General features: G+C 44.9%; 2 protein-coding genes across 4 annotated transcripts in view; both read right to left on the reverse strand.

Annotated features, from left to right (window-relative positions):
- The window catches only part of LOC129838324 (laminin subunit beta-1-like), a 34,255-nt gene extending 24,192 nt beyond the window's left edge, over nt 1-10,063 (reverse strand). The window contains exons 1-3 of the mRNA XM_055905241.1: nt 9,890-10,063; nt 8,987-9,159; nt 4,802-4,940 (exon numbers count right to left, since the gene is read on the reverse strand). Of these exons, the coding sequence (XP_055761216.1) occupies nt 4,802-4,940; nt 8,987-9,159; nt 9,890-9,920 (343 nt within the window). The 5' untranslated portion in view covers nt 9,921-10,063. The remainder of the gene's footprint in view (nt 1-4,801; nt 4,941-8,986; nt 9,160-9,889) is intronic.
- A 1,191-nt stretch (nt 10,064-11,254) lies between these two features.
- On the reverse strand, nt 11,255-17,032 carry LOC129838325 (peroxisomal succinyl-coenzyme A thioesterase-like). 3 transcript variants are annotated; one of them, XM_055905243.1, is made up of 10 exons: nt 16,809-17,032; nt 16,218-16,420; nt 14,906-15,005; nt 14,437-14,794; nt 14,108-14,227; nt 12,432-12,514; nt 12,203-12,296; nt 12,059-12,139; nt 11,831-11,972; nt 11,255-11,742 (listed from the first exon to the last, which is right to left on the reverse strand). In XM_055905243.1, exons 2-10 carry the CDS (start codon nt 16,405-16,407, stop codon nt 11,612-11,614), a joined length of 1,299 nt encoding a protein of 432 aa, XP_055761218.1. In that variant the 5' UTR covers nt 16,408-16,420; nt 16,809-17,032; the 3' UTR covers nt 11,255-11,611. The 3 variants fall into 3 exon arrangements, with proteins under 3 accessions (XP_055761218.1, XP_055761219.1, XP_055761217.1); XM_055905244.1 differs by lacking the exon at nt 16,809-17,032 and adding an exon at nt 16,641-16,732; XM_055905242.1 differs by lacking the exon at nt 16,809-17,032 and having other exon boundaries at nt 16,218-16,595.
- Between the last annotated feature and the right edge of the window lie 9,926 nt (nt 17,033-26,958).

The raw sequence follows: 26,958 nt of genomic DNA on the forward strand, positions 1-26,958 counted from the left end.
AGTCAGTAGTTAATAGCATTGTATTTGGTCAAACACAATCCTCCCCATCAGTTTACTAAGAACAGGCAGCAAACTGATTGGGTGGCTGTTAGAGCCAGCAAAGGTGCTTTACTATTCTTAGGCAGTGGAATTACTTTAGCTTCCTTCCACGCCTGTGGGGACACACTCTCCCTTTAGTCTTTGGTTAAAGATATAGCAAATAGGGGTGGCAATATAGGGAGTGTTCGTAAATTTAATCTGGAGTGCCAAAGCACGCTCAGAGTGCGCTCTGGGCATTCGTAAAATTCAGAGTGTTGTCAGATTGTCCGTTCATAAATTCAGAGCATTTCGATCTCGGTGCGTTCAGAGCGCACACTGGACGAGGAGTAGGGTTGATCCGAGCGTTCTGACCTCACAACGGCCGTCAAGCACCTAAGCTAACGTTGGCTAGCTTGCTAGCTACTTCGACACAAATGAGAGAACACCTCACTCTGACCATTTTATTCGCCCTAGCAGAGCTGGTTAGGCTGTTTTCATGTTATCCAGAGCATTGGCGACTAACTGTGCTACTGGCAACAGTTTAACTCTGATTTTTTGCAGACATTTACTGAAACCGGCCATATTCAACGGGTGTTGAGCGTTCGTAAATTTATCAGTTATTCTGCGCTCTGCTCTGAAATCGGAGTAGATAGCCAGAGTGAATTTACAAACGCACCCAGTCTGCTACCATTCTCACTAGTTTCCCATCAAGGTTGTCTATACCTGATGGCTTATCATTGATGGATAACAATCATTTTTCGACCTCTCCCATACTAATTTGACCAAATTCACAAAGCAATCCTTCTCTTTCATTATTAGATTTTTTATTTTAAAAATGATGGTTCACTGTTCAATGTTATCATTTCACTTCTGAGTTTTTCCACTTTACTAGTGAAATAGTCATTGAAATGATTGCCAATATCAAAAGGTTTAGTTATAAATGACCCATCAACTTCAATGAACGATGGAGATGTATTGGGTTTTCTGCCCATGATTTCATTTACGGTACTCTAAAGTCTTTTTCCATTGTGTTTTATGTAATTTATCTTTGTTTGGTGATATAATTTCTTATTTTTGTTAAGTTTAGTCACAACATTTGCTGGGAGTCGGGAAGTAAGTACAGGGAGTGCAAATGTAATAATAAATAGAACAGTACAAAACAAGAAACACGAAAATCGTACAGACATGAAACAGAAACAGAGTCAATAACACCTGGGGAAAGAACCAAAGGGAGTGACCGATATAGGGAAGGTAATCAGGAAGGTGATGGAGTCCAGGTGAGTGTCATGAGGCGCAGGTGCGCGTAACGATGGTGGCAGGTGTGCGTAATGAGACAACTGGCGACAACGAGCACCAGAGAGGAGGAGCGGGAGTAGACGTGACAGTACCCCGTCCCTGACGCGCGGCTCCAGCCGCAGGACGCCGACCAGAGGGACGGTCCCAAGGACCAGGAGTGGGCCGGTCGCTTCTGCTGAGGTGCGGGAAACTGTATAGCCAGCTGAGACACAGGAACCTGTAGAGCCGGCTGAGGCATGGGTGCCCGAAGAGCCAGCTGCTGACGTCAACTCCTGTTCCGTATGAGCCCAAACGAAATCCCCCTGGAACGCTCCAGCAGGGAAACTCCTTCCCCTTCCTGTGCCTCAACGTCCCTGGTCCCATCTATCAATTTACTTTGTTACTGATATCCCCTCCTCTGACGGTTTCACGACCATTTTGGTGGTTGTGGATAGAATTTCTAAATCCTGTCATTTAATCCCTCTTTCTGGTCTCCCTACTGCTCTCCAGGTCACTGAGGCACTCTTCCAGCAGGTCATTATGGCCTTCTGGAGGACATTGTCTCCGACCGTGGTCCCCAATTCACATCACGGGTATGGAGAGCCTTTATGGAGAAGCTTGGGGTCACAGTCAGTCTCACATCCGGGTATAGGCATCAGTCCAACGGGCAGGTGGAGATGATGAACCAGGAGCTGGGGAGGTTCCCGAGGAGTCACTGTCAGGACAGGCAGGGAGAATGGGCTCAATTCCTTCCATAGGTGGAGTACGCCCAGAACTCGCTACGTCACTCCTCCACTGGGTTGACCCCTTTCCAGTGTGTTCTGGGTTTTCAGCCGGTCCTGGCTCAGTGGACCCCGGGCCAGACAGAAACTCCTGCGGTTGAGGAGTGGTTCAGGCACGCAGATGAAGTGTGGAGCGATGCTCACGCTGAGCCCCTGGTTCGTGGGGCCGTTCAAGGTTCTCCGGAGGGTCAACGAGGTGACGAATAGGTTACAGCTTCCCAGTCACTACCATATTTCACCTTCTTTTCATGTCTCCATTCTCAGGCCAGTGGTTCCTGGTCCCCTAGCTGATGCTGTCCCCCACGACAACCCTCCACTCCCCCGGACATCGAGATGGGGTCCGGTTTATTCCGTCAGATCTCTACTGGACTCCCGACGTCGTGGGGGTCGGCTCCAGTATCTGGTGGACTGGGAGGGGTATGGCCCAGAGGAGCGGTGTTGGGTTCCGGTGGAGGACATGCTGGATCCTAACATCATCAGTGATTTCCACTAATCTAGTATAATGGTACATTTGTGTACCCAATATATTGAATAGAAAGGTACACATATTATCCAAATACTGACTGTTAGCACTTAGTGGCCTATAGCAGCACCCCAAAAGAAGAGGCTTTAGATGAGGCAGGTGAACATGCAACCACAACAGTTCATCAACATTTGACATGCGATCTTCTCTAAGCTTTAATGGAATATGTCTCTGAATGTGAAGTATACTGCAACACATCGACCATAGGCATTCACGTCTTTCCGTAGTTACAGTATATGCCTATATTGCTACTGCTGTATCATCTAAGGAATTAGCTAAGTGAGTTTCAGAGATGGCCAGTATATGAATGTTATCCGATGTTAGCAAGTTGCTGAGTGTACAAAACATTAGGAACACCTGCTCCTTCCAAGACAGACTGACTAAGTGAATCCAGGTGAAGGCTATGATCCCTTATTGATGTCACTTGTTAAATCCACTTCAAATCAGTGTAGATGAAGGGTAGGAGACAGGTTAAAGAATGATTTTAAAGCCTTGAGACAATTGAGACATGGATTGTGTATGTGTGCCATTCAGAGGGTGAATTGGCAAGACAAAATATTGAAGTGCCTTTGAATGGGGTTTGGTAGTAGGTGCGAGCGCATCCTTTTGAATGTGTCAAGAACTGCAATGCTGCTGCGTTTTTCACACTCAACAGTTTCCCGTGTGTGTCAAGAATGGTCCCCCACCCAAAGGACATCCAGCCAACTTGACACAACTGTGGGAAGCATTGGCGTCAACACGGGCCAGCATCCCTGTGGAACACTTTCAACACAGTGTAGAGTCGCGAATTAAAGCTGTTCTGAGAGCAAAACGTGGTGCAACTCAATATTAGGAAGGTGTTACTAATGTTTTGTAAACTCAGCGTATATTAATATGGGCTATCCTAAGCCATTTCCTTGGTAGCTTATCGGAGTAAAAATATATACATATATGTGTGTGTGTGATGTTGTGCTGAAGCTACTGGCCCTGAGACATGGCTCTCTCATTCCTCGCAGTCTTTTGGGAGGGAGGGTGGACAATGAGCCTGTTGTAGCAGATGTAAGCAATGTTCCCATGTTCTCTGGCAGCTTTCATAGCTGGGATAAGTTATTTTCCCGCTTCTGGCGCACAGCTTCAGAGAAGTCCTCTTTGAGGAAGATTCCTCAAAGTTCTTGGCTCTCGCCAGAACAGACATCTTGTCCTTAAACCTCAGGAACTCGACCACTATTGGCCTGGGTCTGTCACCTGGGCCTGTTACATGCTTTCCAGACCTGTGCGCTCGCTCCACCTCAATCTCCGTATCTGCAGCTTTTCAGTGATCATTTTTCATACTTTCTTCTCAGACTCGGCCCAGTTCTCATGTGAAGACTCTGGTATGCCATCCACAACAATGGTATTCCTCTTGGATTGTCCCCCTAAATAGTCTGTTTTCCCAGTCATTGTTAATAAGGATTCATGCTAATGTCACCTCGAGAGGACTTACAGTTTGTTGTCATCTTGCTGCATGTCTCTTTCAGGACATACACCTCTCCCTGGGAGAACTGCAAACTGTTATTACATTTTTTGACCTCTCCATTAGTATCTGGACAAAGCTCTTAAAGCTATTTTCCTGTTGTTCTAACAACTGCTTGTAAAATCATTATTGTTCATTTAAAAGATCATTCACCTGTGATAGAGAAACACTGTCCTCTCCATACCTTCCACCTTTTGCTTTGGAGGCCATGGTAGCAATGTAGGCTAACGCTGGTACTCCACGCAGTTCCAGACAGGGCCGGTCGCAGGCCAGATTTAAACAGAAACAGCCACAATCCGCAGTCCCAGCCACAAGGGCTAACCGCATCGCGGACTGTGTTCAAGCTGTCAAGTAAACCTTGCTATGCCAAGCAGCTCTTCAAACGTTTGGTTGGCAGGATCTCTGGAAAGATATAGTGATCGCAGAAACTGAGGCTAAACCTCGTCGCGGGGTCCAAATTCAAAAGGTAGCGAGTAACCAAACTTTTTCAATATAACACTTTTTCAGAGACTTTCAAAGCAACAAACCGAGCTCTCCCTCATTCAACATGTGATGTCCATACCCTAGCCCTAATTGTAACCCTAAACCTAACCCCTAAGCCTAAAAAAGCCTTTTCTTGTGGGGACCAGCGAAATGTCCCCACTTGTCTGAATGTTCCTTATTTTACTAGTAAAACCAAAAACATGTGCACACAGACACACACATTCTCACCATTCTCAGACTGCCACCAGGTCTTGAGGCGGTTGGGGGCAAAGGTGGTGACCAAGTTTTCGATGCTGTGGCTGGTCGTGTGGTTCAGCCTCTCATCATACATCTCCCTGGAGTCACACACAAAACACTTCTTCTCCTCCTACAGAGAGAGAGGGAGGAGAGAGAGAGAATGTCTCAGTACTGTGAAGAACAGGATCATTCACCTTTGATTATAGAGCAAGAGTCCATACGCTACCACTCAGTCTGTCATCACCGTCTCTGTGTGTGTGTGTGTGTGTGTGTGTGTGTGTGTGTGTGTGTGTGTGTGTGTATATCCTGTAGTGTAGATAGTTTATTCTACACTCTAGGTTCACTGGCCCTCTTAGCAGCAGGTTTGTCTGCTCTCCAGATGGTTTGGCCTACACACACGGATTCTGGATTCCACACACATCCTACTCTCTGCACTGTATCTTCCCAACATGTGTGTGAGTGAAGATTTCACAACCTCACAGTGTGACTTTCACAACATTCTAATTTCATCCAAGCGGTTGCTGTCTAATCTATCTGCACACTCAAGTTTTAACTGTGTTGAAATGTGACCACTTTGTAACCAACCAATGGTCCAGCTCCCACTCCCCTGTAGGCAAAGTCTGCTCCCAGAATTCTTGGCACTAGACCCTCAGGGGGGGTTCTTCTCCTCATCCCCCGTTCTCCTCCTCATTACGATGACTCATCCTAGAATGTTCCAATGTTTCGTTAAATCGTTCCACAGCCCATAACCACCCCTTTCACATGGACACATTTTGTAGCCGTTCACCCCCGAAGGGATTCTGAAATAACGGAATACTCCTGATCACGCTCTCTCCCCATTATAAGCACACAGGGAGGTGACTGTGTGGCACACAATGCTTATTGTGGAGGGAAATGCCAAGACTCCCACGCAGCACAATTCCATAGAGTCTCTCTCGTACACTCAAATTGCCCAAACACTACACTGTACTACATCATTACACCACTCTTTTTTGCAACACAATGAAGTGTTTATCATGTACAGTACCAGTCAGAAGTTTGGACACACCTACACATTCAAGGATTTTGATTTTTACATTGTATAATAATAGTGAAGACATCAAAACTATGAAATAACACATATGGAATCATACAGTAACTAAAAAAGGATTAAACAAATCTAAATATATTTTATATTTGAGATTCATCAAAGTAGCCACCCTTTGCCTTGATTTTCTAGGTTAAATGACCTGAAACGAAATAGACCAAGAACAGAACTTCCACAATGTTACTTTTGTACCTGCCGGCCTGGCGGGAGTAACACAGCCTTGGAACAGAAGTAACAGCGGGCGAGAAGTGCACAATATCGGTCTTATCTTCATGCTACTGGTTTGTAATGCTTGTTACTTTCAACAAATGTACCATCAGCCATAATGTCTTGTTTGTGTCAATTTGAATAATTAATGCTATAGGTTCGAAATGTATGAAAATGAACCATGTGTCAACATCGCAACCACAATATTTTGCCTTACAAAAATAATTTGACTAAAATGGATCACATAGTAGCTACAGAGCATTCTAAAAGTATTCAGACCCCTTGACTATTTCCACATTGTTACGTTACAGCCTTATTCTAAAATGGATTAAAATTGTTGTTTTCTGTCATCAATCTACACACAATACCCCATAATGTCAAACTAAAAACAGGTTTTTAGAAACGTTTGCAAATTTATTACAAATAATAACAGAAATATTACATTTACATAAGTATTCAGACCCTTTACTCAGTACTTTGTTGAAGCACCTTTGGCAGCGATTACAGCCTCGAGTCTTCTTGGGTATGACACTACAAGCTTGACACCTGTATTTGGGGAGTTTCTCCCATTATTCTTTGCAGATCCTCTTAAGCTCTGTCAGGTTGGATGGTGATTGTCGCTGCGCAGCTATTTTCAGGTCTCTCCAGAGATGTTCGATCAGGTTCAAGTCCGGGCTCTGGCTGGGCCACTCAAGGACATTTAGAGACTTGTCCCGAAGCCACTCCTGCGTTGTCTTGGCTGTGTGCTTAGGGTCGTTCTGTTGTAAGGTGAACCTTCGCCCAAGTCTGAGGTCCTGAGCAGGTTCTAATCAAGGATCTCTCTGTTCTTTGCTCCGTTCATCTTTCCCTCAATCCTGACTAGTCTCCCAGTCCCTGCCGCTGAAAAACATCCCCACAGCATGATGCTGCCACCACCATGCTTCAACGTAAGGATGGTGCCAGGTTTCTTCCAGACGTGACGCTTGGTATTCAGGCCAAAGAGTTCAATCTTGGTTTCATCAGACCAGAGAATCTTGTTTCTCATGGTCTAAGGGTCCTTTAGATTCCTTTTGGCAAACTCCAAGCTGGAGTGACTGCTTTCTGGCCACTCTACCATAAAGGCCTGATTGGTGGAGTGCTGCAGAGAGATGGTTATCCTTCTGGAAGGTTCTCCCATCTCCACAGAGGAACTCTGGAGCTTTGTCAGAGTGACCATCGGGTTCTTGGTCACCTCCCCGACCAAGGCCCTTCTCCCCCGATTGCTCAGTTTGGCCGGGGTGGCCAGCTCTAGGAAGAGTCTTTGTGGTTCCAAACTTCTTCCATGTAAGAATGATGAGGCCACTCTGTTCTTGGGGACCTTCAATGCTGTAGAAATGTTTTGGTACCCTTTCCCAGATCTGTGCCTCCTCAAAATGCAATTCCTTCGACCTCATGGCTTGGTTTTTGTTCTGACATGCACTGTCAACTGTGGGACCTTATATAGACAGGTGTGTGCCTTTCCAAATCATGTCCAATCAATTGAATTTACCACAGGTGGACTGCAATGAAGTTGTAGAAAGGATGATCAATGGAAACAGAATGCACCTGAGATCAATTTCAAGTCTCATAGCAAAGGGTCTGAATACTTATGTAAATAAGCTATTTCTGTTTTTTTATTTGCTCAATTTCTAAAAACCTGTTTTCGCTTTGTCATAATGGGGTAGACTGATGAGGGAAAACATTTTTTTTTAAATCAATTTTAGACTAAGGCTGTAACGTAACAAAATGTGGAAAAGGTCAAGGGGTCTGAATACTTTCTGAATGCATTGTATGTTAACCATAATTTTCTCATCTCACTTTAAATGGGGATGTAGTAGGAGATGTTTTTCACCATTTTCAATGACTATTTATGCGTAGCCCTACCAATCAGGTGCACTCCAGCTGTCCTTGTCATGCGCACTCCTCATGTCGTGATAGAATAAATGTTTTTATTCTCTTCACAAATGGCAAACTCATCATGCTAGTCACATTTCCATGGCTTGACACAAGGTAATTGACCCCCAGAATCATAAAGATATATTATTTTATCCACTAACCTGTCGATAAAAGCTTGCGTGAGAAGCTGATCCTACAATTCAATTAAGGCATAATGCTAATGATGTCACATATAATTTTCAAACCTTCAGTCACATGCTGATATTTTGCAAACATTATAAAAGCAATATGAACTAGAGGAGACAATGGCCTGTGTTTAAACGTTTTATTTTATTCCAGGTCATCAGCTAACATTGTGTTACTTTCGTCACATCCGTCTCTGCTTTAACTGCACCCAGGCTAACACCCAAGACTATCTAGCATGATACTTGAAACCTACAGTCTGCTGGGATTTAGTCACTAGATGGGTTAAGAAAATGACATGTGGAACCTTAAACAACCATACAACCCCCCCAAAAAACGTACAGGTCCGTGTTTTTACTTATTTTGCGCAAATTTTTTTTTGGTTGGACTGGGCAGTTGTTTTTGCGGGGAGCTCGTCCTCCGCATTAGGAATGTGCTGACTTCACTACTTCATTCTAGCTTCTGTGTTACCTGAGAAAATGGGTGCGTTACTTTCATCCCAGCTCTCCCCTACTACAAGTTAAATTAGCTGGCTAGACTAATTTACCAATCTAAAAAATGGTTGCTGAAAGGGGCTAATTGAGTGACTGTCAGTTGAAACTGCTGATGCACAAACAAATTTGAAATTGCACCTTGTGTATTCTACTATTCAAACTCTCAACAGTTGAGAACCAGACTGAGTTCATAAATACGCAACCGCTTATGTCGGCCCCCTAGCGGCTGGGGACCCTAAGCAACTGCTTATGCCCATCCTGTCTAGGTGTAGTAAGTACACCTATCTGTGCCCCGGGTGTGAGGCGTCTTACCTCCAGGTGACCAACAATGCAAAAGCGTTCAGGCTTCTCAGTGCCGCAGGTGGAGGAGGCGGTGAGCTGGTGCGCACGGCCGATCAGAAGGTCCCCGGTGGCGGGGTAGCAGCTCCCCTCAGGGCACACATCCCCAAAATCCGGCAGCTGCGCAAAGGACCGACACCAGAGGGCTGCCGGACAGAAACAGCATTGAATGTAGCTGATGATGCTGCACGGGCGAGCAAAACATGTCTGGAGTATAACTCTCCATGCAACTATTATGCTATATAACTAAACTATCCCAAGGTTAAAAATCTGTACAAATATTTTTATTTTAGATTTAAGAGGCGTGTCTCTCCATTGCTATCACAGGCTCCCTTTAGTCTAATGCATCACTGGGTATAAAAACATAACGGTCACAAGATAGGCTTCCGGTTAATTTAATTGAAATCACATGGACTCGCTTTGCAATCGATCCCTGTGACGGGACTGTTTATGAAAACAGGCTGTTATGTTCGTGAACAACAGCGACTGTGGGAAACAGTTATTGACTGTACAAAACAGCTTCTGTAAACGACAGCGAGTTGAAAATAATGTGCCCAAAACATATTTAAACAAGCAAAGCGGACTGAGACATCTGACATGTATAAACTGTTGAACACATTTTAGATGTTTAAATAATGGTACAGTTCCTCCTTAAAAGGTCCCCATGGTCCTGAATAAGTGACAGTGAAAAGTAACATTGGAATTAAACTTTGACGGCAACAGAAAATAAAATCCTCTATTGGATCTCTTCACATTTGACTTTTCCTCAAGCCAATAATTGGCTTTAGGCTACTCCTCAAATGCATTGATAATTATTTAGCTAGCTACCTGCGCAGTAGGAAAAAACTAAACAGTTCGTGTAAAAACAATACTTACTCAAAAGTGATGCGATGTGCAATATCAACATTTTCGAGTATTAAACATGGATAATTATCCCTCGGGTTGTTGTCGGCAAGTCCTGAAGCAGTTGTGTGCGTGAGTGTGTCTGTGTAACTATGTTCTAGGAGGTCCTGGCGAGCCCCCAACTGTACATCCCACGCGTTCCCGAGTCCCAACCCTCCAGCCTGGGTATGCAGCGCAGCGTGCTAACGAAGATAAGCGAACCACATTCAGCCAGGACTTTCTTTGAATGAATAGTACAAGTAAATAACTTTACTTTTAATCTCGCGATAAGTCAAGACTGCTTTAGGTGTGTTGTCAAATCAAAGTTGTGGTCAGTATGCTTATTTAGGCTACTGAGATCATTAGAACATATTAGTCGGTCTGCAGGTCAGACAGACATAGGTGTAGCTCTGGAATACACTGCTGCACATACATTACCTGCATGTTTCACACGATCAACTTCACTGTTCTTCTGACTAACCCCAGAAGGAGAGATGGGTACTTTACCATGTCAAACACAAAACTCCACATCCGTCTCTGTCTGGCAGAGGGACACACACAGGGGCCATTTTCTGTGTTTGTAGTGGAGTGCTTATTTAGCAGTTGGGCACAGATGGGTGATAGCTGAAGAATCCTATTCTGTCAGATTCAATCCCATATTGGGCTAAACCCTGGACATGCTTGTCATTGAGTTGGACACAGTTATGGCAAATGGCAGAGACAGGTGCCCATAGTTACCCCTCAGGAAAATAGATACAGCATCTCCCTGAACACTGAAAGTTAAAGATGATTCCTCAGTGCTCAAGTAATTTGCCTGGATTGTGTCAGAATTTTGAATGGTAAAATCAAGATGTGTTTATTAGTTTTATAAACACCCTATTCATCAAGTTCAATGGGGTTTATTTTAAAATTTAGACCAGGATTTTCCAAACTCAGTCGTGGGGCCCCACCTGGGTGCACGTTTTGGTTTTTACCCTAGCACTACACAGCTGATTTAAATAATCTAAGCTTGATGATGAGTTGGTTATTTGAATCAGCTGTGTAGTGCTCGGTCAAAAACCAAAACATGCACCCAGGGCACGAGTTTTGGAAAACCTGGTTTAGACTGCAACCTATGTATGAAACATCGCAGGAGTGCGGATCTAAAATCAGTTCTGGCTTTCAGATCATAATAAGATTAAATGGACAGGGGCATCCTTATAAAAGATCAACACTCCTACTCTTGAGACATTTGGAATACAGCCCCAAGACTCATCAATTGACCACAACTATATGTGCATACATCACCCTCGTGTGGAATATTGAAGAACTGCAAGAGACATACCAAATAGCTCTATCGTGCTCTCAATAACAACATAATTGTTCACACTCCTCTGATTTATTATAAACATCATAGACATTTCCTATTATTTCCTCATGAATCAAAAAATAGAATCATTCATCTGTGTACTATGGCAGTTAGGTTTCAGGCACAGGTGTTACCACTATTGGCAGGTTGAAACTCATGCAGTTCAGTGAATGAGAGACTCTGACCCACTACTGTGGACACTCCTCATCAGCCCTCAATTTATGTTGAACAGCTGTATCCACTGGTCTGATGACTCTCTCATTCAAGCATTCAGTCGTAACAAATTCAATACATTGACATATAAAATATTATATAAAGTTATAGCTTAGTCAATCATACTAGGTCCTTGATGCTCCTCGTGTGTGACATCACAGCTTGGCCTTTGGGACAGAGTCAGGGCTGGGGTAGAGGTGTTGCCGTAGGAAGCTAAGGACCTTTTCCCAACAGTCTTCCTGAGCCACGGCATGCAGCTTGGTGTACCCTCCCCACAACATGATCACTGCAACACACAAATTCAATTTGTGAGTAAAGAATTGGTTATACAGTTCAGTTGTGTATACTATAGGTGTGGGTTGTGTGTACAGTACCTTTCTGTTGTGTTTGAGGCACTATGAAGTTGCTGGCTCTGAAGTGGGGTGTGTAGGGCGGCTCAATGAGGTGTCCAGCATCAGGGTATTGTAGAATGGTCAGTAGGTGCTCGTTACCCGCTGCACGCATCATCTGGGCTATCTGCAGGTCAGAGGTCACATTCAGCATCAATCACAATTATTGATTTCATAGGAAGGTTGTAATCATGTTTGTGTGTGTGTACTCACGTCCTTGGCAGACTCCACTGTGGCCCAGTTCTGATCATCCTCCCCGACGACCAACATCAATGGACACTTTATCCTCCCCATCTGTCAGAAGACACGGCAATGAGTAAACAAACCCACTGTGTGTGTTTGTGTGTGTTGACTTACATCCACTTTCTCTCCAAGGTCTGTTGGGATCGGCAGAATGATGTCTCTCCAGACCACATGGCCCTCTTCATCAAATCGGGTCTTATACCCGTGCCTGGCAATAAAATTGTTTTAGTCTATATTTCATCATTTGAGCTGTATGTCACAAGCTTCATAATCACGGTACTTGACAGCGTCACTTCAAACAAATGTGTTTATTTTTCATTCACAAATGGTGGTTGTCACTCACTCTCTCATCTTCATAATCACGTCGGGGATGGACTTGTTGACTGGGTAGACGTGACTCCCACTGATACACACACAGCATTTGGGCTGGAATACACACAGTATTTATTGTTACACACTAAACAAACTCATATGCATATACACATGGTCAGTGTTGGGACAAAGATTTCTGAATCTGAATTCACACTATATACAGTGCCTTTCAGAAAGTATTCAGATCCCTTGAATTTATCCACATTTTGTTAGGTTACAGCCTTATTCTAAAAAAAAAAAATTTATTATCCTCATGAATCTACAAACATTAACCCCAAATTATAAAGCAAAAACAGGTTCAGAAATGTTTGCCAATTAATTAAAAATAAAAACGTTTAAATAAAAAATTAAATAAAAACTTTTAGCTAAGTATTCAGACCCTTTACTCAGTACTTTGTTGAAGCACCTTTGGCAGCGATTACAGCCTTGAGTCTTCTTGGGTATGACGCTACAAGCTTGACACACCTGTATTTGGGTTGTTTCTCCCATTCTTCGCTGCAGATCCTGTCAAGCTCTGTCAGGTTGGATGGCGAGCATCGCTGCACAGCGGTTTTCAGGTCTCTCCAGAGATGTTCGATCAGGTTCAAGTCCGGGCTCTGGCTGGTCCACTCAAGAACATTAGGAGACTAGTCCCGAAACCACTCCTGAGTTGTCTTAAATGTGTGTTTGGGGTCGTTGTCCTGTTGGAAGGTGTACCATCGCCCCCAGTCGGAGGTCCTGAGCACTCTGGATCAGGTTTTCATCAAGGATCTCCTGTACTTTGCTCCATTCATCAGACCAGAGTATCTTGTCTGATGAAGAGAGAGTCTTTAGATGCCTTTTGGCAAACTCCAAGCAGGCTGTCATGTGCCTTTTACTAAGGAGTGGCTTCCATCTGGCCACTGTACCATAAAGGCCTGATTGGTGGAGGTTGTCCTTCTGGAAGGTTCTCCCATCTCCACATAGGAACTCTGGAGCTCTGTCAGAGTGACCTTCGAGTTCTTGGTCACCTCCCTGACCAAGGCCCTTCTCCCCCAACTGCTCAGTTTGGCCGGGCGGCCAGCTCTAGGAAGAGTCTTGGTGTCTCCAAACTTCTTCCATTTAAGAATGATGAGGCCAATGTGTTCTTGGGGACCTTCAAATGCTGCAGATTTTTTTGGGGTAACCTTCCCCAGATCTGTGCCTCGACACAATCATTTCTCGGAGCTCTACGGACAATTCCTTCGACCTCATGGATTCGTTTTTTATCTGACATGCACTGTCAACTGTTGGGCCTTATATAGACAGGTGTGTGCCTTTCCAAATCATGTCCAATCAATTGAATTTACCACAGGTGGACTCCAATGAAGTTGTAGAAACATCAAGGATGATCAATGGAAACAGGATGCACCTGTGCTCAATTTCGAGTATCATAGCAAAGGATCTGAATACTTAGGTATTTCTGTTTTATATTTTATAAATTAAAAAAAATAATAATAATAATAATACAGTTTTTGCTGTCATTATGGGGTATTGTGTGTAGATTGAGTATTTTATTTTAACAATCTTAGAATAAGGCTGTCACGTAACAAAATGTGGAAAAAGTCAAGGGGTCTGAATACTTTGCGAAGGCACTCTACATTCAGCTCGAATCTGGAGGAAAAAGAGGAGAGTGGGAGGGAGACTCACGCTGATATCGTTGGAGTAGGCTGCCAAGTTGAGGGCAACTGACGCCCCAAAGGAGAGACCAAACAGAGCAACTCTGTCCTTCATCACCAGAGGGTGCTCCTGCACAATCCTGAATGCTTTCTACATAACAGAGAGATAGAGTTCAAGTGATGAGGATACAACGTAGGATCCAATCTAGCAGATGCAATGTGATGTAATATAACGTGAGGTGATGTAATATAACAGTGAGTCTGGGTAAATGGTCACAGGAGGACTCGGCCCTCTCAGGGCCATTTCTGAACATTAAGACATGCACAAGCTTGTAGGCACACACACAGTATGAGAATCACCTCAAAGTAGGTTTTTGAATCGATGTCTGAGGTTCGGTTCTTGTCATGGGAAAGGTACTCTAGCGCCATGGAAACAAAACCGTGTGACGCCAGGAGGCCGGAGCGGTACTCCACTAGCCCCCCACCCCCTCCCCACATATCCAACACTCCAGGGAAGGGTCCGGGACCTGGGGGTAAAAAGAGGGTCCCTCGGACTCCATGTTCCCTGATGTCAATTCTGCACACACCCGGTGCCATGTACCATCGTTCTGTGACAACGGTCGCTAGGGGAGACTGCTTGCTGAAGCCCTCAGTCATGTGCCCACTGTACACAGAGATGTGTACCACCATAGGAGTGAGGACATCCATCTTTCTCAACCTGAGAGACAGAGAAAGTTTATTTGACTTGTCCAGACGGGCCTGGTCACCCTAAATTGTGTTTTTCCTATGTAAAATTGACCCCAAATATTGAGACGCATTGGTGTGTTACCTGAGGCCTGTCCGACTACCTGGAACAGGCTGCATGCTCCACAGTAGACCCATGGGCTCTGCTCCTTCATATGTTCCTCCAAGAATGGCATCCTTAGCAACTACATAAACAACAAAAAAGAGGGACTTCAGAGATGGATGACCATTAAAAACTATTTTTTTTCTAGTCAAAGCAAATTTTTTCAGAGAAGTCAGTTGTAGAGGTTGACTGATTATGATTTTTTAGCGCCGATACCGATTATTGGAGGACCCAAAAAAGCTGATACTGATTAATCTTCCGATTTTATATATTTGTAATAATGACAATTATAACAATACTGAATGAACACTTATTTTAACTTAATATAATACATAAATAAATCAATTTAGTCTCAAATAAATTATAAAACATGTTCAATTTGGTTTAAATAATGCAAAAACAGTGTTGGAGAAGTAAAAGTGCAATATGTGCCATGTAAAAAAGCTAACGTTTAAGTTTCTTGCTCAGAACATGAAAACATATGAAAACTGGTGGTTCCTTTTAACGTGAGTCTTCAATATTCCCAGTTAATAAGTTTTAGATTGTAGTTATTATAGGAATTATAACACATTGACTATTTCTCTCTATACAATTTGTATTTCATATACCTTTGCCTATTGGATGTTCTTATAGGCACTTCAGTATTGCCAGCCTAATCTCGGGAGTTGATAGGCTTGAAGTCAAACAGAGCTGTGCTTCAAGCGTTGCTAAGAGCTGCTGGGAAACGCAGTAAAGTGCTGTTTGAATGAATGCTTACCACCGCTCAGTCAGACTGCTCTATCAAATCATAGACTTAATTACAATATAAGAAACACACACACACACACACACACACACACACACACACACAGCAACCAGTGATCCGGGTCACAGCACCAATGTAACAGTATAACTTTACGTCGTCCCCTCGCCCCGACACGGGCACGAACCAGGGACCCTCTGCACACATCAACAACGGTCACCCACGAAGCATCGTTTCCCATCGCGCCACAAAGGCCACGGCCCTTGCAGAGCAAGGGGCAACACTACTTAAGTCTCAGAGCAAGTGACGTAACTGATTGAAATGCTACTAGCGCGCACCCGCTAACTAGCTAGCCATTTCACATCCGTTACATGTGTATTGCTCATGTTTCAGCGCATGATGATCTTATTGGCGACCACCGGGACAAGTGTAATTGAATTAAACAAGAGTATATATGGGATTTCATACAGAAGTTAGGCGTATATATGGGATTTCATACAGAAGTTAGGCCAAGGCTACATCCAAGAACACGGTCTGTGGTCACAAACCTACCTGTCACCGTGCCTTGGCCGTCGCTGGTGTAATGGCCGAACGCCTCCCAAAGGTCCTTATCCTCAGAGCGATGAAGGGAATGTAGTGTCACCGAGAGCGCTGAAGGTAAATTCCTCACAACTACCTGGATCTTCTCATCCACGAGCCCCCGAGTTGGCTGCACTGACAGCAGCGGGAAAGTCCCAACCATGGTGGACGAACACCTGTAGAAAAGACAAGACAGAAACCAACCGAACATTGGTAAAGATGGTGGGATTGACATCCCATTTGTCCTGCCTTTAACCTGTGAAAACTGATTGACGACAGAACAAAATTGGCTACGAGTCACATTCGCTTCAAAATTGGTGTCGACATTTACCTACACTGAGTTATTCAACAATGACAATTCAGACATGCTGACATTGAAAACCGCTATGTAGTTACATAATTCTGGTGCGAGTAGACAAATTTACACGTGCAGGAAAGTAGAAAGTCTGTGCGGCACTGCTCATAAAGTTACAGCAACTAGAAACCCATAGCAATGAACTGTAGGTTTATGCATGATTCACCTTCATAAAGGCGGCAAGATTTTATCAAAGGACTGTTACTTACTTCACCGGTTAATAAGAACGTAGGCTACGTTGACGAAATCCACACAATAAAAGTAAGAGGGTCTGCTTAATCAGCGTCAGCCAGCAACACTAAAACGGTACTTCCGGGTCTCTGAATTTCGGACATTTTCAAAATAAATGTCCCTCACGTTATATAAAAGTTTCATTAACCTCAAAAGTCTACCCTCATGATACACGAGGTAGCGCGGTGAAACACCGCTTCCCATTAATTTCAATGGAAGGAACGCAGGGGACCGTGGGAGGCAGTGAAATATAGAAACTTTTCCCAACCTTATGCAAATCACTAGCGGCGACCGCTGGCGCGCATGGTATACAATATAGGCTGTGCACAGCACTGGGGGAAAACTGCTCTTAAAGTGACTGGTGATAAGTAAATCACTTATCCAATTCCATGTTTTTATTACATATACTGAATGATCATGAGTTGTTCCTGATTGCTGATGATCTCATAAGTCAGTGTGAAAGAGCACCCTAACCAACTATTTTAATCTAAGTTTGTCAAGATGCGTCCCAGAGAATGTCATTGAATGCTATAGCTTTAAGATTTCCCTTCATTAGAACTAAGGGGTCTAGCCCGAACCAGAAACAGCCCCAGACCATTATTCCTCCTCCACCATGCATGATTCATCACTCCAGAGAATGCGTTTCCACTGCACCAGAGTCAAATGGTGGCGAGGTTTGCGCCACTCTTTACACCACTCCAGCCATTGCGCATGGTGATCTTAGGCTTGCGTGTTGCTTCTCGACCATAGAAACCATTTCATGAAGCTCCCGACGAAGAGTTCTTGTGCTGACGTTGCTTCCAGAGACAGCCAAATTCACAAATTTGGAGGGGTATTTCAGCCACACCCGTTGCTGACAGGTGTATAAAATCAAGCACACAGCTATGCAATCTCTATAGACAAACATTGTCAGTATAATTGTAGTATGATCTAAAATAAGGACGCGCGACAACGAGGTTCTAGCTCCAGCCTGTTTATTAACCTAACCCTTGCATGTCCTACATAGGTACGGATACCCCCAAGGGACATCCTACTACATCTTCCCCTCTCCCATGAACAAGAACTCAACATGCATAACCACTGAAGCATAACTGAAATGCAATTTGGAAACCAGTATTATTCTCTAACATGCTACTTCCCATCCTGAAACAGTATGAAAGCATTAAATCACACAGTAGGAACATTAACTTAGGTACAGTCTCTTTTTGCTGGGTATGGTCCCCAACAGTATGTTTTCTCTTCACGTTACATAGTCTTTCAGCCACTCTGGTGGCTTCACATCCCGTTTTGGGCGCGCTTGTGGCTCTGTGAGCATGCTCTCTCCTTCACCATCTTTTTGTGCATTTTCTGTGGCCTCAGTCTGTGTGGCTGGTAGATCTGGAAGAGCTCTGAGGTGTGTTTTGTTCTTTCGTACCTCTTCTGAGCCTGTATCCACCACATAGGAGCGTGGGGCATCCGCTTTCCTCAGCACTATTGCTGGTGTCTTTGAGTTTGTAATCCACACACGTTGACCTTCGGTCAGCTCTGGCCTCTCCTAGGCACGGTGTCTCCGATTAAAGTCTCCAGTTTGCGTTTGTTTCCGCCGTTTGTCCCTTTCAGCGAAGGCCTTCCTGTTAGGCCATCGGGGTTTAAGCTGAGCCGGCGAGACAGGCAATGGGGAACGCAGCCTCCTGCCCATCAGGAGCTCGGCAGGCGAAGGCCCATGATGCAGTGGTGTAACTCTGTAAGCTAACAGAGCCCTGTATGGATGGATCCTTGTTCTTTTTCAGCAGTCCTTTGACTGTTTTCACAGCTCTCTCTGCCTCACCATTACTCTGTGCATGGTAGGAGCTACTGGTCACATGTATGAAGTCATATTCTGCGGCAAAAGCAGAAAAGGAGCTCGCAGAGAACTGGAGAGCGCTATCTGTAACCAGGACATCAGCGACCCCTTGCCTGGAAAAAATTGACTTTAATCCATTGATAACACCAGCTGATGTGGTTATAGGTGTCTTTGCTATTTCAATGTATCTTGAGTAGTAATCTACCACTAGCAGAAAAGTGTCATTTTTCCAATAGAACATATCCACCCCTACCTTTTGCCATGGCCGTTTTGGCAGCTCCGTTGCCATCATTGGCTCCGGATGACAAGGTTGACATTTTGCACCCACCCTCACACTGGGCCACTAGCTTGGCAATCTGAGTACTCAGACCAAGCCACCACACTGACTGTTGAGCCCTCAGTCTGCATTTGGTTATCCCCATGTGTCCATCATGCACTCTGTCTAGCATTTCTGGTTGTAGAGTCTCTGGGATAACTATCCGTTGTCCTTTCATGAGAAGGTCTCCATTACAGTGGAAGTCACTTTGGTGCACCCAATAGGGCTTCAGCAGTTGAGGCAGTTCCTCCTGCCTGGGGCCATCCCTTTTTGCACTACCTCACTATCTGTTGGCAGATGTGGTCTCGTTGTTGCTCCTCTGCAATCTTTTGCAGTTTGGTCTGAGATGCAGGTAGACTGTCCCTTATTGCATTAATGGACACCTGTACCTCACCCTCTAGACATTGCTCCTCCTCTGATAATGGACGTTTAATTGGGGCCCTGGAGAGTGCATCTGGTGTGATCAGTGCCTTCCCTGGTACATACACCATCTTGTAGGTGAACCTCAGTAATCTGAGGCGGAAGCGCAGAACTCTGGGAGGCAAGTCGTCCAGTGCTTTTGTCCCTAACAGAGCCAACAGTGGTTTGTGGTCAGTCTCTGCCGTAAACTGCAGGCCAATAAGGTATTGGCTGAGCCTTTCACATGCCCATGTGATAGCCAACGCCTCCTTCTCCACTTGAGCATATCTTAGCTCTGTGTCGGATAAGCTTCGGGAGATGTATGCTATTGGACGCCACTCCATGTTGTCCTGCATCTGTGTGAGGACCGCCCCTAGCCCAAAGGATGATGCATCTGCTGATACTTTTGTCTTAGCGTGGGGACGGTACTGGGCCAGCACTCTCTGTGAGGCCAGATCTCCTTTGATTTTGTCAAACGCTACCTGTTGCATGTGACCCCATGACCAGTCATTCTCTTTGGCTAGTAAGTCTCTCAGAGGTTTGGTTGTATCTGAGAACTGTGGGAGGAACTTACCCACATATGTGGCCATGCCTAAGAAGGTCCTGACTTCAGCCACATTCTGGGGTCTGGGCATATCTGTGATGACGCTGATCTTCTCTGGGTCCGGCTCTATTCCAGCTGCACTGATTTTGTGTCCCAAGAACAAGACCTCTGATTGTGCAAATGTGCCTTTTTCATTGAGTGTCAGGCCAGTTTCCTGGAGTCGGGTTAGAACTGCTGTGAGCCTTACATCATGTTCTGCTCTGTCCCTTCCGCACACGAGCACATCGTCTGCGTGGACTATGACGCCACTCAGCCCATCCAACAGCTGGGACATGCGTCTTTGGAAATGCTCAGGACCGGAAGCGATTCCAAATGGCAAAACATTAAAACAGTAACGGCCAAACGGTGTTATAAACGTTGTGAGTGCCCTACTCTCTGATGACAGCGGTATCTGCCAGAAACCTGAGCGGGCATCCAGCTTTGTGAAGACTTGAGCCATCCAACTGAGCCAGTGACTGCTCCACTGATGGTAAGATGTGTCTCTCTCTGCAGAGTGCCTCATTCAATTTAGTCCTGTCCACACAGATCCTTATTTTCCCATTGGCTTTTGGGACCACCACCATCCCTGCACACCAGTCTGTGGGACTCTCTATTTTAGACACCGCCCCAATTTCTTCCATCCTCCCCAACTCTTCCTTTACTCTGGCCAATAAAGGGATAGGCACCCGGCGGGGGGTGGTAAGGGCATAGGGGACAGCATCCTCTTTCAGGCAGATTTTGTAGTCACCTTCTATCCTTCCTAGACCAGAAAACACTTTTGGGAATTTCCTTTTGAAAACCTCACCTGGGTCCTCCAGTTCGCTCACTCTCTCAATGAGTTGCAATGCTTCAATTGCTGGCAGACCCAGCAACGGTCTGGCTAGAGAGTCAATGACGAAGACAGGCTGGATGGCACTCGTCTTTATTCTCCAGTTTAATCACCAAGTGCCCTACCACTGGTAAAATCTTATTACTGGGCCTGTACAGTTTTTTGTTTGTAGAGAGCAAAGGGCCATCTCTGCTTTAGCTATACAGCCTAGTTGGGATAGCTGTCACTGCTGCCCCAGTGTCTAGTTTAAATGACACAACCTCCCCATTGAGTTTAATGTCTGAATGCCAGCCAGCATTGTTTTCCTTTACTTCTCCCAGAAAGATGCTGTCCTGCTGTACCTCCTCTGAGACCTCATGCATTTGCTTTAATCGACAGACAGCTGAAAAGTGTCCTCTCCTGTGACATTTCCTGCATTCCGCATCCTTTGCTGGGCAATCTTTCCATATGTGGAAAGGGGATTTTCCACATTTGCGACAAACACTTGAACTAGCTACTGGTGCTGTCTGTGATTGTTTTCTCCACGTCTGTCTCTGTTCTGTGTTCCCCTCCGTTTTTTTAGCTCTGTATGAAAATGCATGTATTTCCTCACTCTCTTTGTTCTACAAGGAGCTGCTGTCGCGCAGTATCGTCTGCTGTCTTTTTACTGTCTCACTCTGCCTAATATAAGGGATTTGCGTCAATTCAAAATCTGGTATCAGGACAAAATGTGATTCAGAGTCACTGAATATACTTTAAGTATTTTTATTAAACTCAAGCGATAAATGGTAAATGCAATTTTCGTATATACGGGTTCTCTGTATCACCTTGCAGGATAGAACAGAGAACTGGCAGGAGGTAAGTAAACAGCTGTTCTTATACCGTGATAGACGTAGTTCCAACCCGTCTGTTGGCCTATCACCAGTCTGAGCGCCGGCGATAGGCTGAGCAAAGTTTAAACCACGCTCAGCCTATCGCCGGCGCTCAGACTGGTCCCAGCCTCTTGGCGCTCCTTGGTGTCCGGCGTTGTTGCTGTGTAGATTACGCTCCCACACCCTGGAGACTGAGGTCAGACAGCTCTGTAACATTGTTTGAGCCACTTGCACCTGCATAGAAAGCACACTGTTCTCGCTCAAGGCTAACCACAGCTTCCCAGCAGATGTTACTTCCAGCACACACACACAGACACCCAGGCGCCCAGGCCAACAGTTGCTAATATTCAATGACGTGATGTAGTATTGGGTTATAGTGCAATAAACACAGATCCTCACAACTCCCCCTTTTTACACTCCCAAGGGGTGTAAATTAAAACAGAAACCATCAAGTTCAATGATCGATACATACATCATGTTGTTGTATAAACCCAGGAACTTTAAACCTTTAATGACCATTCAGAACACGTTCTCATTATTATTATATATATTTTTATTTCACCTTTATTTAACCAGGTAGGCTAGTTGAGAACAAGTTCTCATTCGCAACTGCAACCTGGCCAAGATAAAGCATAGCAGTGTGAACAGACAACAACACAGAGTTACACATGGAGTAAACAATAAACAAGTCAATAACCTGGTAGAAAAAATTGTATCTATATACAATGTGTGCAAAAGGCATGAGGAGGTAGGCAATAAATCGAATAATTACAATTTAGCAAATTAACACTGGAGTGATAAATCATCAGATGATCATGTGCAAGAAGAGATACTGGTGTGCAAAAGAGCAGAAAAGTAAATAAATAAAAACAGTATGGGGGGTGAGGTAGGTAAATTGGGTGGGCTATATACCGATGGACTATGTACAGCTGCAGCGATCGGTTAGCTGCTTAGATGTTTAAAGTTGTTGAGGGAGATAAAAGTCTCCAACTTCAAAGATTTTTGCAATTCGTTCCAGTCGCAGGCAGCAGAGAACTGGAAGGAAAGGCGGCCAAATGAGGTTTTGGCTTTAGGGATGATCAGTGAGATACACCTGCTGGAGCGCGTGCTACGGGTGGGTGTAACCATCGTGACCAGTGAACTGAGCTAAGGCGGCACTTTACCTAGCATAGCCTTGTAGATGACCTGGAGCCAGTGGGTCTGACGAACATGTAGCGAGGGCCAGCCGACTAGGGCATACAGGTCGCAGTGGTGGGTCGTATAAGGTGCTTTAGTAACAAAACGGATGGCACTGTGATAAACTGCATCCCGTTTGCTGAATAGAGTATTGGAAGCTATTTTGTAGATGACATCTCCGAAGTCGAGGATCGGTAGGATAGTCACTTTTACTAGGGTAAGTGAGTGAAGGAGGCTTTGTTGCGAAATAGAAAGCCGACTCTAGATTTGATTTTGGATTGGAGATGTTTGATATGAGTCTGGAAGGAGAGTTTGCAGTCTAGCCAGACACCTAGGTACTTATAGATGTCCACATATTCTAGGTCGGAACCGTCCAGGGTGGTGATGCTAGTCGGGCGTGCGGGTGCAGGCAGCGAACGGTTGAAAAGCATCGTTTAAGAGCAGTTGGAGGCCACGGAAGGAGTGTTGTATGGCATTGAAGCTCGTTTGGAGGTTAGATAGCACAGTGTCCAAGGAAGGGCCAGAATTATACAGAATGGTGTCGTCTGCGTAGAGGTGGATCAGGGAATCGCCCGCAGCAAGAGCAACATCATTGATATATACAGAGAAAAGAGTCAGCCCGAGAATTGAACCCTGTGGTACCCCCATAGAGACTGCCAGAGGACCGGACAACATGCCCTCCGATTTGACACACTGAACTCTGTCTGCAAAGTAGTTGGTGAACCAGGCAAGGCAGTCATTAGAAAAACCGAGGCTACTGAGTCTGCCGATAAGAATATGGTGATTGACAGAGTCGAAAGCCTTGGCCAGGTCGATGAAGACGGCTGCACAGTACTGTCTTTTATCGATGGCGGTTATGATATTGTTTAGTACCTTGAGCGTGGCTGAGGTGCACCCGTGACCGGCTCGGAAACCGAATTGCACAGCGGAGAAGGTACGATGGGATTCGAGATGGTCAGTGATCTGTTTGTTGACTTGGCTTTCGAAGACCTTAGATAGGCAGGGCAGGATGGATATAGGTCTGTAACAGTTTGGGTCCAGGGTGTCTCCCCCTTTGAAGAGAGGGATGACCGCAGCAGCTTTCCAATCCTTGGGGACCTCAGATGATACGAAGGAGAGGTTGAACAGGCTGGTAATAGGGGGTGCGACAATGGCGGCGGACAGTTTCAGAAATAGGGGGTCCAGATTGTCAAGCCCAGCTGATTTGTATGGGTCCAGGTTTTGCAGCTCTTTCAGAACATCTGCTATCTGGATTTGGGTAAAGGAGAAGCGGGGGGGGGGGGGGGGGCGGAGCTGTTGGCCAAGTTTGGAGTCGCCAGGAGGAAGGCATGGCCAGCCGTTGAGAAATGATTGTTGAAGTTTTCGATTATCACGGATTTATCAGTGGTGACCGTGTTACCAAGTGCAGTGGGCAGCTGGGAGGAGGTGCTCTTGTTCTCCATGGACTTTACAGTATCCCAGAACTTTTTGGAGTTAGTACTGCAGGACGCAAATTTCAGTTTGAAAAAGCTGGCCTTTGCTTTCCTGACTGACTACGTGTATTGGTTCCTGACTTCCCTGAACAGTTGCATATCGCGGGGACTCTTCGATGCTATTGCAGTTCGCCACAGGATGTTTTTGTGCTGGTCGAGGGCAGTCAGGTCTGGAGTGAACCAAGGGCTATATCTGTTCTTAGTTCTGCATTTTTTGAACGGAGCATGCTTGTCTAAGATGGTGAGGAAGTAACTTTTAAAGAATGACCAGGCATCCTCAACTGACGGGATGAGGTCAATATCCTTCCAGGGTACCCGGGCCAGGTCGATTAGAAAGGCCTGCTCGCAGAAGTGTTTTAGGGAACGTTTGACAGTGATGAGGGGTGGTCGTTTGACCGCGGACCCGTAGCGGATACAGGCAATGAGGCAGTAACATATTACCCTAGTAACATATTAGATAACATAGGGATTTTTAGGAGTCCCCCTTTTGACACCTCTAGGGTGTCACTCATTATCCTTTACTTCAACGGTCACAGTATAGTAATATGTTAATAGTATTTCATGAAAATAGTAAAAAGTTTATTATTAATTAATTTATTTTATTATAATTTTTATTTTTTAAGCAACAAAGAAAAAATCAACAAATGATATACGCTAAGTTGCATTTCGACTCCTCCTTTTGACACCCTTTTAGGGTGTCACACTCAGAATACAAAGATTAAAAGAAACACACTGTCACACCCTGACCATAGTTTGCTTTGTATGTTTTATGTTTTGATTGGTCAGGGTGTGATCTGTGTGGGCATTCTATGTTGTATGTCTGGTTTTTCTATTTCTGTGTTTGGCCTGATATGGTTCTCAATCAGAGGCAGGTGTTTTGCGTTGTCTCTGATTGGGAACCATATTTAGGTAGCCTGTTTTATATTGTGGGTGGTGGGTTATTGTCTATGTCTATACGTTGGTTGCTTGTGTCTGCACTTTCGTTATATAGCGTCACGTTCGTTTTGTTAGTTTTTCAAGTGTTCTTCGTTTCTTCTTTATTAAATTAAGTATGTATTCAAACCACGCTGCGTTTTGGTCCGATCCTTACTCCTCCTCAGACGAGGAGGATTACGACGTTCGTGACACACACCTTTATTGTATAAAGAATAAAAACCCTAACAGGTACTAGGTTGGCTACCTCCCACCCAGGAAATGTAAACCTTGACATAAGGTAGGACAACATACAGGGTAAAAGATTACAAGGATATATTGTGAAACAAAAAGCAATGAATTAAACTAAAAATAAGCTATTTTTATTTTTATTCTTTTATAGCAAACCATGGATCCTCCTCTGTCAAGGCAGTCTCAGCATCCCCCCCCCGCGAGCAAGCAGTGGCATCGTAACTGCAGCGTGCGCAACATCTGTAAAATGTATTATCCCCTGTTTGAGATTCCTCAAACAGGGGATAATACATGTAGCACAGCACATTAATATAAGAAATACAACTATTAGGGTCAGAAATCCAGTAACCATCAATGCAGTGTACTTACCAAACCAGCCACCCAGCCAGGAGAACAGTCCCCCCTCCTCCACACTTGCAAAACCCTTCATCTCCACAGATAACCTCTCCAACGCGCCCAGAGCTCTTGAAATCAGGACTGGTATTGTTAGGGATAAATGTACAACATTGTTCTCCAAACATTTTACAAACACCTCCCTGGTTGGCCAGAATCATGTCTATTGCTAGCCTATTTTGTCTAGCGGTTCGAGAGGTGGCATCCAATTGTTCAGCCATCCCCGTAAGTGCGGTGTGGGTGTAGTTAACAAATCGTTGTTGATTATAGTAGATATAATTGATCCAGGCAGTTTGCTTAGCATCCACAATAGCTGGGCCAATAATGGGCAACAAATGCCACAGGCCATCATTCCTGTTTAATGCCTGGAATTCGTGGGGGACCCCTATTGGGACCCCCAACAGGTTGGTGTGGATGTTATCTGTACCCTCGGACCAAGGAGCGTCACGTTTCTGCCGTCTCCTGGGTTCTGAGCCTCTGTGTCATGTGCAGATCCCAGGAGTTGGTTAGCTGTAACCTCAATAATAGTCAATGGTGTTATCAGACTGGCCAAAACACATGTGCCCTGCCAGTCTCCTTTCAGAATAGGGGTCAACCGCCTGGCAGGTCCACACATCCACCATACATCAGCAACACCTCTAGTTTGGTTCAGCCCTTCAACGGGCCAGGTGGCATTAATAGTGACATTAGTGATGCAGTCAGCAATAGTGAGCCTCCCATAATTTATACCCCTACCTGTACCAGTGATACAGCTGTAATTTCCCCCATATGCCTTAACCCCCCATGGTGCCTTCTGGGGAGGGACTTCTGGGAACACAAGACTCAGAGTTTTACACAGGGTTGAATTTGGCTTATTATGGTAGAAACTTTCCAATATGCACATCCAACCTTCCCCATTGCTTAGGGCAAATGGGTGAGTAGCCAGAACAAGTCTAGCATGTCCACAGATCACACAGTCTTTTCTGTTAAGTGTTTTGGCTGTATACCTCATAGGCCAACAACATATTCTCCCTTCCCTCATAATCAGTTTCAGTCCCCAATTGGTCACTATCTGAGATGTCTTTTACATGTATTACCTGTACCGGATTGGAGAGCCTAGGTGATGGTGTGGGACTTGGTCTTG

The sequence above is a fragment of the Salvelinus fontinalis genome, chromosome 39 (genome assembly GCF_029448725.1).
Source record: "Salvelinus fontinalis isolate EN_2023a chromosome 39, ASM2944872v1, whole genome shotgun sequence".
NCBI classification, from domain to species: domain Eukaryota; kingdom Metazoa; phylum Chordata; class Actinopteri; order Salmoniformes; family Salmonidae; genus Salvelinus; species Salvelinus fontinalis.

Coding starts and splice junctions, on each gene's coding strand:
- LOC129838325 (XM_055905244.1), bottom strand. CDS start 16,708: ATGAGCAGTGCCGCACAGACTTTCTACTTTCCTGCACGTGTAAATTTG. Junction 15,006..16,217: donor CGGCCAAGGCACGGTGACAG/GTAGGTTTGTGA, acceptor TTGTTTATGTAG/TTGCTAAGGATGCCATTCTT. Junction 11,973..12,058: donor CAGTGGAGTCTGCCAAGGAC/GTGAGTACACAC, acceptor TCTGACCTGCAG/ATAGCCCAGATGATGCGTGC.